We start from the raw sequence: 12,015 nt of genomic DNA, 5'->3' as shown, positions 1-12,015 counted from the left end.
GTTGAAAGGAAAGAGTATGGAAAGGGTTTTATGAAATGAAAAGAGGACTTTATGAGAAACACCTAATCAGGCTATTCCACCAAAAAGTGTTCGACAAAACTTCTCAAAACACACGTTTCTGTTTGTTTTGTGATCGCAAACTGCAGTATAATGTAAAAGAAGACTTGCTCTTTTAGAAAATATTACAAAAAAACCCTTAAGATTGGTTCTTCTAACCCAGTGGCGGATCCAGAGGGGGGCGCAACCGACGCACGCCCCCCCCCCCTTTATTTTTCGTTAAAAACAAAAGAAATAAAAAAGAAAAAAATAATTGAAACCCGGAAGTGGCACCAGAAAAAAAACTAGTCACGCCCCCTCCCCCCCCCCCTATTACAGAATTCCTGGATCCACCCCTGTAACCCACTTAGGAGCCACATATTTTCAGTCTTAACACAAATCAGTGTGTGCGACTTTTTGTTGTTTTTTTGTGATGCACGGTCATAATTATTTTATATAATATACCGGGTGTCCCCCCAAAAAGCGGAACGGTGGATTTTCAGTTCTTTGCGTTCTTAAAGTAATATATTTTTTGACATCCTTAGAAAGAGCATCTTCCGCAGAAAACAGTGCTTTCAAAATCATTAAATGTGGTTCAGTACTTTTTATTCTACTCTAATTTCTGTAAATGCAGTCATTTTCAAATTTCGCCGGATTTTTGCGACTTATGAGATAATAATTTGGGCGTGACACGCGATCCATACGGTGAATATTGTGTGAGCTCGGTGATCCATGTCAACAAAAGATACAGCTTTCATAGTGGGCACGGGCTAGGAAAAAAACAGTGTGTGAGTATGTTTGTGTCTGTGTGTGTGTGTGTGTGTCCGCGCCCAATGTGAAAGCTGTATCTTTTGTTGTCATGGATCAAAGAGCTTACGCAATTTACCGTATAGAACGCGTGTCGCTTCACCCAAATTATTAACTCATACGTCGCAAAAATCCGGCGAAATTTGAAAATGACTGCATTTACAGAAATTGGCGTAGAATAAAAAGTACCGAACCAATTTTAATGATTTTGGTATCATTGTCTTCTGCGGAAGATGTTCTTTATAATAATGTCAAGAAATATATCACTTTTAAAACGCAAGGTACTGAAAATCCACCGTTCTCCTTTTTTGGGGACACCCGGTAAATAAATAAATATATATATATATATACGTATTGCAGGATTTGACACTAACTTTTGTTTGTTTTTTGTATCCCTCTGGTAGCCTGTTCGGGGCACTTCGGTTTCTTGTTCTGAAATTTTAGGGGCCTGAAATAAAAGAATCTATGAAATTATTGATAAGGAAGTTTGGTTGAAAAGTTGGCAGATCAAGCTAAGAAAATAGTCTTATAAAAATTCAGTAGCCCGACATCTATTTTTAGTGGCCCCATGCCACCAGGCTATCGTTAATGTATAATTATGTTTACTCATTATATTTATATACAGTGTTATGTCTATGTAAATAATGCTTGTATATTCTGTGTTTGTGTGTATGTGTCTCCGTGTGTGCGTGTGTCTGTGTGTGTCTGCATGTCTCGTGTTTTACCCGTGTGTTGTTTTTTATGGCTAATTTGTTATCGATTCTGTGTGCTTTAATTCATTTTTGGTTTGTGTGACTTTGAGGGGTGTTCTAGTTGTTGTATCCTTCCTTCCCCAATAAAAAAAAAAATGACTAGAGGTGAAAGTATGTGAAACTCATTCGCCAATAATAGCACAGTGCAATTATTGTCCCACGTTCAGATGATAAAGCTTGTGTGAAAATTGGCGACAAAAATTGAGTATATTGTCCGTGGGGCAAAAAGCAAACAACAACAGCAAAACATAACAAAAATATACTCCTAAATGTAACGTCCGATTCATGATTTGAAGAGCAACCTTTAAAAATATGTTGTTGCGACTTGTATATTCACAGGCAATCGACAACATATCTGTTTTATAAATGATCCACATGTATACAAGGCCAGTTGAATCAGCCATCATAATGTGAAGTTGGGGTCGGAAGTTGGGAATGATGAATTCGTTTAGTTAATTCCTTTTAGTAATATCTATGTGTGTTTCAAATGTATAATTACGATGTTTGTTTGTTTGTGTGCGTTTGTGAGTGAGTGTGTGTGTGTGTGTGTGTGTGTGTGTGATATACACACGTGGGAATCAGACCTGAGCCATGCATGTCGGTGTATAAACATGAACTATGTACGGTTTGTCTCATTCAAATTGAAACAATGTGTCTGTCCATGTTCAGAGCAAAATAATTTCCTCCGAATAACATGCGTAATCATTGCCAGCTGCAGTACTGAGTTGAAACGAGTTCGATAACCGGAATAGGGGCAAAGTACTGTAGTAAGTAGACTGAATTCACGGTAGCGGAGAAGGGGAGGTACGGTCAAAAACAACTCTATACTATAACAAAGGTTATTAAAAAAATATAATGTTTCGCTCGTTATCGCGAAACTACGATGTGATATTAAAGGGATGGTACAGTTTTAGTGGATATTGGAATTGGGATTTTAACTTGTTGCGAGATACCAAGAAAACACTTATGAAATAGTCCGGAGCACACCATTTCAAGAGGAATCCAAAGTTTATTTGATGAAAATCGGGTTTCAGTTGACTGAAACATCCAAAAGCAAAGTAAAACAATGCGATCATAATGAAAGGTGGGTCCCACACTTTATTACTATCGCTCTGTTTTCGATATCTCAGCCATTTCAAAGCCTATTTAATCAAATAAACATTGAATTCCTCAGTGAAATACATGCTCTTTCATGTTTCACAAGAGGTTTCTCATTATCTCACCAAAAATAAAAAATTAAAATGTTAGAAACCTAAAATTAGGTCTCAACAAAAACTATACCGATCTCTTGATATGGGGGAAAAGTTATTACGAGCTCATAAGTATCCAGGTGACCCGTGTGCATTTGCACTGAGGTTCTTATTCTTTCGTAAGATATAGAATTGAACTTTATATCCTCTGCAAACAGAAAAAAAATATTGTGTAGCAATCAGTTGTAGTTGCTTTTTATTAGGTATATTAGGAAAGGAGACTGCCTATCAATTGTCGCTGATGATCATTAAATCCATAGTCACGTTTTGTAAATCATGCATCAGCATTAGATGTGACCTTTGAATTTGGTTTGATGTCAGTAATTAGTATCTAAAGGCAATTTCCTTTTACCGTTTCTCGCAAATCACGCGCGAAGTTGAGGGTCTGTCTGTATCATCCAGAAACTAGACAAAGCGAAACAAAGGCACAGGGGTATTACGGCGCGACTGAAGTTCAAAAATATATTCGCTCACATTAACATTTAAATACTGTAATATTATACCCGTTACTGGTCTGGCCATTCAATTACCCGGTTACAGGGCAGGTCGTTAAATTACCCAGTCTCTGCGAAAGGATGATGAACCCCTGCACTTCCCATAACCACCTCTGTCCTCGATCTGTCGTTTGATAGTCACCGGTCACTTTCGTGAACAGGTGAAGGGAAACGTATTATACCATCCATTTTTGTATTGCTGATTATTGTTCTGTTGCATACAGTGTGCAAAGGCAATGAAGAAAAAAAATGTGTATGTATATGTATGGCACGATCAACATTATCTAAAGATATACGCTTCAGGTAAAAACCTGAAGACCCAAACATCTCAACCAAAACTACAACATCAGTTTATCAAGGAAAACATGACTTCTGACTAAAGTATGGTGAACGATTGTTAATCATGTAGCTACTCTCTATGTTTTTCCCCTCTTCTCCCCCCCCCCCTCTCTCTCTCTCTCTCTTTCTTCCTTAATCTATCTCTCTTCCTGTCTGTGAAAAGTGTGCATATTATGTTTTTGTCCCGTTGGTACAGAAATGTGTGGGTTTTTTTTAATCATTTATGACATTTAGAGGAAAGATGACAAAATACATGTCTACGGCAAAATCAGTTGTTGTTGTTTTGGTTTTAATGGCGTGTATCACAGTGCACTCTATCCATCTATAGTCTTTTTCAAAGCCTGTCTCGAGTACCGAAGTGAAAATGAATATCATGATAATTATGAGAGTAAAATTTTATAGCTTTGGTTAAATAGATGATGACTGGCGGGGAGGAATAATACCGAATGTTTCATCCGGAGGGTTTGAAATGCTATTGAGGGAGGTTATAAAACTCGAGACGAAATAGCATTTCCAACTCTGAGTGTGGAACGTTTGGTACATGTTGTCGACAACAAAAGTCATTATCTGTTATATTATATGGGTTAGTCAAATCTGCTTTTTCACATTATGGAACAGGCAAATTTATCCTATCGATTGTGTGAAAAATATGATCATTCAATCGTGTGGTATCGTCTGTCATTTGTTACGTGAAAATGTTTTCCCACGGCAGAACATTACACAACTGTTTTGCCCATAGGGGAAAATAACCAATATGCCTCCATCACGTGACTGTGTTTAGACAATCACTAACCGGTATTTCACTAACCCATTTAATATAACACTTTGGCACTCTTGCAAGCGATAATATGAGGGGAGGATGTCTCGAGAGCCGGACCTGAGCTACCATGGAGAGATCCACAGCCAGGGGGACTGACAGCACCAAGGAGTTGAAAAAATTGAAAAATTAAATTGATTAAAAAAAAATTAGAAATCCGATAGGTATTTTCAATTCAATTCAATAGTTTATTTATTTCCATCATCACAAAGAAAAGCAAAGAAAAAGTTGACATAATCCAAAGTGATACAATTTTTTTTTTCATTTGTCTTACACTCGTCCGATAAAGGATTTTTCAATACAATATAATGTATATTATACACGAATGATGTCGTAAAAAAGAAACAATGCACTTTGTCATGACAACAAAAAGAGTAAATAATCACAATGATGGAAAACAGTGTTCCACTAAAAAAGCAACGCTTGTAAAACGTGGAACACTGGAACAAAACAACAACAGCACCAATTTGTTATACCAATAAGACATATTCATTTTAAATTCTTCTATATACTATTGTACATTTTACTCATTGATATAATGATGTTGATACTATGAACAATACTTACTAGGATTTTAGGATGCAAACGTATAAACTATATAACATATCACATTTGTGGCACAGACACTATGGGGCCAGGTGTGCCAGGAAAATTGAACGGAAAGGAAGATATGCAATCGGCCACAAAAAACATAACGACGACAAGAACAACAATAACACAATACACAGAAATAACAGAATTTGAGGAAATGTACTCAGACAGATACTGGACAACGAAGAACGAGGAAAAAGGAGCAGGGAAGAATAGAGAAGGAAAAGGAGAGGGATGGGAAAGGTCTGTGGACACACTACAAAATCTCAAGGAAAAGTGAAACATGACTGGTTTTTTCATTGAACAGAATTAACTGGTATATTTGTGACCCTCCACCTCAAAACAAACAAAAAGTCGCCAGACAAGAATTTTTAGTTAAGACCATATTCTGAAAGAGCAGACTTTCAGCTTTAAAATGATGTATAACTCAAATCAAATGGATTTTACTAACCTATCTAAATATTGGAAAGAAAGCACAAACTCAGGAAAAGTGTGAACTGAGAAAAGAGGCTCTGAAGTACAGTGTCTATTCAAGCGCTTAATCTTTACCAAACCGTGCTGGCTGTGCGATGAATGGGACAAAAAACAGGCAGTAAACCACCAGAGTAACAACAATGAAGGGATTATCAGATTAAACTGAAATTACGCATGCCTCATTAACACATGAAGGGTTTGTTTGCAAAAACCGATAAGTCCATTTTTGAAGATTTTGAAGTAGGATCTCTGTCATAAAGTACAAAATAATACCTTTTAAATGATATATTGGTCACTGCATATAAAGGTATATTTCTGAAGTAATGGTCAAAAGAAGCAAAAATTTTCTTATTATTCTCTTTATTTTTCTTGACCTTTAATCGCAAATATCTCCATTTGGCAAATATGGACTTATCGGTTTTTGCAAACAAACTCTTCACATTTTGTCCATAATCAATCCCAACTTTCAAAACAGTAGCACTATCCTTTCAAAAGTTATTAGAGTTGAAAGTGAAGAGTGTGGACAAGGTTTTTCAGAAATGAAAAAGGGATTCTAAAGACACACCTAATCACACTATTCTACCAAAAATGTTCGAGATAAACTGCTAAAAAACACACTTCCCTGCCCGTTTTATGACACCAAATTTTAGCATAATGTAAAAGAAGACCCGCTCTTTCAGAAAATATGAAAAAGTCAAGTTCGGCTAGAAAACAAATATTTTTTGAGTTTATACTTAAATGTAATTAACTTCACAGATTCTCTTAGATCATTATCTAAGCTATTCCAAAATCTGGGTCCGGTATAAACAAATGTATTTTGAGTGTGTACAGTTCTAACTAAGGGAAGATGAAATTCTTTAGATTGTCTGGTGGGATAATTATGTACGTGGCTGTTACGATGAAATAAAGAATAAAATATTTTGGGTAGATGCTTGCAGTTGTAATTAAACATAAATTGACCAAGTTGAAACAAATACAACTCTTTTATTTTCAGAATTTTGTGCTCAAGGAAAAGCTTGTCAGTATGTGCTCGGATATGAAGGTTAAAAACGATTCTGAGCGCCATCTTTTGCAGAAGAAAAAGTTTATCTAACAATGTCGAATATGTATTCCCCCAAGCAAGAATTCCGTAATTCAAGTACGGCAATACCAAACTTGAATAAAGCGTAATCAAAGCCGAAGAAGGAAGATAATATTTCAATCTATTCATTATGCCTATGTTACGTGCAATTACTTTACAAATATTGTTTATGTGACACTTCCATGATAACTTATTATCAACTCAAACACCTAAGAATTTAATAGACGAAACCTCTTCTAAAGGAGTAGTGTCAAATATAACATTACCTGGTAATCTATCTAAAGAATTACTGAAAAACATATACTTTGTCTTCTCAATATTCAGTGACAATTTATTTGCATATATCCATTGTGAGACATTCTTCAATTCATCATTCACTGTACTAATCAAAGTATCAGGGTCAGGATGGGAATAAAAAAGATTGGAATCATCCGCGAATAATATGAAAGAGAGTTTATCTGAAGATCTATAAAAATCATTAATGTAAACTATAAATAACAGTGGGCCTAACAAACTTCCTTGCGGAACACCACATTCTATTTTCTTCATAGAAGAATCAAAACTGTTCACATGTACATATTGAAATCTGTCAGATAAATAACTCGTAAACCATTGCAAGGCTTTTCCGCGAATACCATAATGGGATAACTTAGAAAGAAGTATACCGTGATTAATCGTATCAAAAGCCTATAAAAGCCTATAAAAGCCTATAAAAGCCTATAAAGAAATGCGTGGGAGAGGACTACCTCCCTCTCACTTCCTCCTTCCATACACCTGGCAACACTGGAGGGATTGACACATTTCAGAATATTACATCAGAACCTGTGCATATCTGTCAAATCGATCACACAAATTCCCACATCCCTTATTCCCTCATCATCTTTAATTTCCTTTTTCTGTTTGGTAACAGTATAGTGAGTACCAAAAAAGTAATCCAATTTCAGAGTGCAGCTGTTTCATAATAGTCAGCTATAGACAGAACAATTCTGGTTGTGAGGAAAGAAAAAGAGAATTTCACATATTTTTAGTTTTGAAAAAAGTACACATTTCCTATACTTGTCACTGGTGTAAGTTAAGGGTAGTATAATTATTTCCCTGCATGCTGAAAGAGGGAAGCCAGGCGTTCTTTTATTATGCAAGAAAAGTGAAAATATGTGGAACTTTCTTTTATTTTCTTCATATCGTCGTACACATGTGACATCACAAGCTCTAGTATTCTCATCTAGCAGTGACTTAGTCTTTTGTCAACGCCCTCTTGCTGTAAGAGGCCTTTTGACATCTGCTTCATCCAATTATTATTCATGACACGGGAAGCCTACTGAATATTCATATTAACGGGTTCCAGTCGACCAATGGAATAGCGCGCTCCCACATCCTCAGCCTTTGTGTTGTTCATGCCTGTTCTGCATGCATCACTAACCACACGCAGGCCCTGGGGTCTGTGGTGTACATTCGCTGTAATCATATCGGGTTCGAGGAGACAGACACGCTGATTGGTCGATTATTGCTCCCTAAATCGGGTAGCAAAAGTCGGTATTTCAAAGGGCTTACAAAAGGATGCGAGGCAGATCTCAAAATGCCCTCGCGCAACCCCACTCAGCTGGGCTGTCTTCACCATACAGCGAGATTGCCTTGACAAAAGGCTAGCAGTGACTGAGCAGAACTGCTACGAGTTGTCTAATTTTCCTCAAAGTCTCACTGATGTGTTCTACTAATATTCCTGCGATCACTCAATCCACATGTCTCTGAAGATGGACTTGTCCTTTCAAGTGATGTTCAGTCATGCATGTCATTTTAGGTAGTTAGGTACCAATGAAAAGCAGAGGGTTCCCTATTCCATCTCAATACTAACATTGCGCTCTCCGTAGTTGATAGTTATGAAACAGTTGCGCTCATTATTTAATTATCATTATTATTATTATTATTATTATTATTATTATTATTATTATCATTACTACTACTACTACTACTATTACTATTACTATTACTATAATTATTATCACTATTATCATTATCATTGTTATTATCATCAATACGGATTGGGCTGTGCGCACAAACACGGAAGTGAGAGTACCGGGACGTGCCGCAGCGCGGTCGATCGTACACTATTAGAAATCACTAGTAATCCCACTCCGGTGGGGGCGGGGTGTAGTTGCAGCGGCAGTGTGGTGGGTTGCAGCACGGCACAAATCTGTGGTCTACTTCGTCGAAGAGAGGAGGCGCTACAGTCATGGTTGCTTCGTGCGCCCTTACGTGCTCGGCGACGGTCTCCACCACGGAGGCGAGCTGTCGAGATTAGTGAATGATTAGTGAATAGAAATGAGAATAAACGATCAATTCACAATATCAGATTACCATAAGGAGACAATCAAAGAAATCTGCTGATCTCATAGAAAAATAACAATTCGAAGAGTATAAAGGAAAAAAAAATACCATCCTGACTAAAACTGAATGTCTGTTCTTAAATATTGTGGGAAGGAAATCAGCATTGGGATATCAATAAATATCGTAAATGTAAACTATTTTTTTTCGTCATCGTAAAATTGTGTTTTCAATTACTCCGTCAAACACAAGACGTTAGTTTACACTATTGAGGTAGTTACAATTTCATCAATTCACTTAGGCACATAATATCAGCAAAGGAGAGCAACAGCCGTAATGGTGTGGTCTAAGACTTACTCCTGGAGTCTCAGTGATATTCAAAGCATAAATTTCTGACGGATCCTTCTCCACGTCGAAAACGAGGGGCGGGTCATGATCGCTAACGCAGTCGCCACGGCAGGAACCGCACTCCCTAAAGAACTGTCCCGTAGTTTCGCCGCCATTGACGCACACACCGTTAGCTGCGAAGAAGCTAGGCGTTCTCAGCCGCTTGGTGTGGTAGTGGAGTTTATAATTCCCGTAGCGCGCAGCCATGAGTCGATCACGACAATAGAAAAAGATGGCCCCATGCGGACTTGCGGTACCGTTAAGGAGTGTGTTCCGGATGTTCAACCCGTCGTAGGCGCGATCTGTTGGCATGGTACCACCTGGTAAGTTAGGAAAGACAGACAAATGCTATGTGTAGTGAATTTTCTGCTATATAGTAAAAAGGCTTACATCCTGGTTTATATCTAACTGATCACTATTCTGACGTTCTTCAATCAAGAATAGTATCATTTTTTCAGACTTTAATGACAGAAACATTGAATTTTCGACACTTTTTCGTACGCGATCATTGCAAAAATTATGAGGCGATGACATCGTTAGCTCACTTATTTGCATATCCATACCCAGTGTACAACGCCTGTTTTGCAGAGATTAGCAAAACTTCACAATGTCATAACTTCCTAAATTTTCATACGATTTCAGACAAATTTTTGCCGTCGAACTCGTGAGATTTTTTTTTTTATTTGAATAATTTATATTTGGACTGGATATCCCCTTTAACTTCAACAATGCATTCTCCTTCTTTTCCAAGATTCTTGAATGTTCAGACTCATCATTAAGAGAGCCTAGGACTCATACGACGTGGACGTTTAGAGAAAGAGAGCAAAAAAAAAAGTTCTGCGCATGAACATAATTGCGTCTTTTTTTTTAATCGCTTCTGTCTTCTGAGTTGTATTACGTGTAGGGTTGTGGGCTATTTTTACCTCCGCCTATCGGTGCACGACGCAGCGACAGCAACTAGGTTCTTGATGGACAAATCGTAGGGTTACCATTTTACTTTTTGCGTTTCCCTAAAACTCTAAAGCTAATTTGCAACAGCACGCATGAAACGCGAGAAACGGTACATCGTCGATTTAAACATCAGCGTCGCGAACCTACTGGTCCCTACTGTTACGAGTGATGAGGGGGTACTTTAACACTCTCTACCGCCGATGAGTGTTCCGCTTCCTAACGAGGGGGAAACTTATTTTTAGATACATATTTCGTCATGAACTTTTTGTTGTCAAAATAAACGCAACTAAAAAGACTGACAACCATATTGAAAATGCAAAGAATTGTACGACGGTGTACAATATGGGGCAGAAGCCTCCCCCAAGGTACCTTACCTCCTCCCCTCCCTTGATCCATATGTAGGTTCATGTACTCAATATCTCCATTCCCCACTCTTGTCTGACAAGTTTGCAGCTACTGGTCAGATTTCGATTACCAACCTCTTTATACAGGGATGGTATAATTTGCATGGAGATTGGGCTTCATCTGTCAAACATTTTTTTTTTTTTGGTGTGTGTGTGTGTGTGTGTGTGTGCGAGATAATGAGAAACATCTCATTGTACATGAAGGAACATACTATTCCAAGAGGAAGTCAAAGTTTGTTTGATGACAATAAGTAACAAAAAGCTGAGATACCCAAAACAAAGCGATCCTAGTCAAAGGTAGGATCCTCTTTTATTAGGGTTGCTTTCCTTTACAATTTTTTTTCCGGATATCTCAACCATTTTTAAAACACCTTTATCGCATAAACTTTGGGGTTTTTTTTTTAAACAAATTGTTTTCTTTTTAACATTATTTTAGGTTTTTTTTTTTCAAATTATCTTTCAAAACTTTAAAAGTTGAATCCACAACCCACCAAAACTATAATCATCACGTTAGAGCATACGTTATGTTTATCCTTTTAACTACCCTAGGCATTGACGTAACTTGCATGGTGTTTTCACCTGTGCTCAATTAATACAGTTCTTGCTCTGAACTTGACCTACAGTAATCGTGCAGTTAGCAAGCCCACTCAGGTGTAGAAATCTGCCACAGTCCAACAGAAAGGCCACGTATGGGGATCAGGGATATCAATAAAGTACGTATACATTAGCAAGACGTTTTAAGACCTCCGTGCCATTACTATTACTCATTAGCATTATCATTAGCACGAATAACTTACCAGCGAGGTTGACAAATGTAGGAAAGAGGTCGAGACTGGTTATCACTTCTCTTGAGACTCCGGGCTTAATGACTCCAGGCCAGTAGGTAATGAATGGGACACGGACACCACCCTCCCACGAGTTAGCCTTATATCCTGTCAAAGTTGGCATGTGAATTTATTTTGTTGGTTTCAGGTAAGAATCTAGTTCATACATCATCTTTACGAAAACGAATTATCACGCACAGCATACACAACATTCAGCAACTGGCAGAAACTTATGTGACCGTGCACCACAAAACGAACAAAAAGCTTGATTTTAAGTGAGGACCAAAGAAAGGTGAAACGGGTCAACCAAGTCTATATTAAGTTTTTCATATTTTCTGAAAGTGCCACCCTTCTTCTACATTATTCTTAAGTTTTGGATCATAAAATGAATGGGAAGGTGCATTTTCAGCACTTATTCTACAACCTATTTTTTTTTTTGTAGAGTAGTGAGTTAAGGTGATTGAAGTAATGGAATTCATGACATCG

General features: G+C 37.5%; 1 protein-coding gene across 1 annotated transcript; it reads right to left on the bottom strand.

Moving 5' to 3' along the window:
- Positions 1-8,759: 8,759 nt before the first annotated feature.
- Positions 8,760-11,653, bottom strand: LOC139727480 (arylsulfatase-like). Its single transcript, XM_071638455.1, has 3 exons — positions 11,503-11,653; positions 9,321-9,670; positions 8,760-8,927 (listed from the first exon to the last, which is right to left on the bottom strand). The coding sequence occupies exons 1-3, from the start codon at positions 11,651-11,653 to the stop codon at positions 8,760-8,762; spliced, it is 669 nt and encodes a 222-aa protein (XP_071494556.1).
- Between the last annotated feature and the right edge of the window lie 362 nt (positions 11,654-12,015).

The sequence above is a fragment of the Diadema antillarum genome, unplaced genomic scaffold, assembly GCF_040938485.1.
Source record: "Diadema antillarum isolate AM-2024a unplaced genomic scaffold, OU_Dant_1.0 seq00000133_RagTag, whole genome shotgun sequence".
NCBI lineage: Eukaryota > Metazoa > Echinodermata > Echinoidea > Diadematoida > Diadematidae > Diadema > Diadema antillarum.
Note: the sequence above shows the minus strand (reverse complement) of the source record. Positions and strands in the feature narration are given on the sequence as shown.

Bases quoted from the DNA above. Each gene is read 5' to 3' on its own strand.
- LOC139727480 (XM_071638455.1), bottom strand. From the start codon at position 11,653: ATGCCAACTTTGACAGGATATAAGGCTAACTCGTGGGAGGGTGGTGTC. The intron at 9,671-11,502 runs GTAAGTTATTCG...CTAACTTACCAG, and splicing joins TACATTTGTCAACCTCGCTG to GTGGTACCATGCCAACAGAT. The intron at 8,928-9,320 runs GTAAGTCTTAGA...TAATCTCGACAG, and splicing joins ATATCACTGAGACTCCAGGA to CTCGCCTCCGTGGTGGAGAC.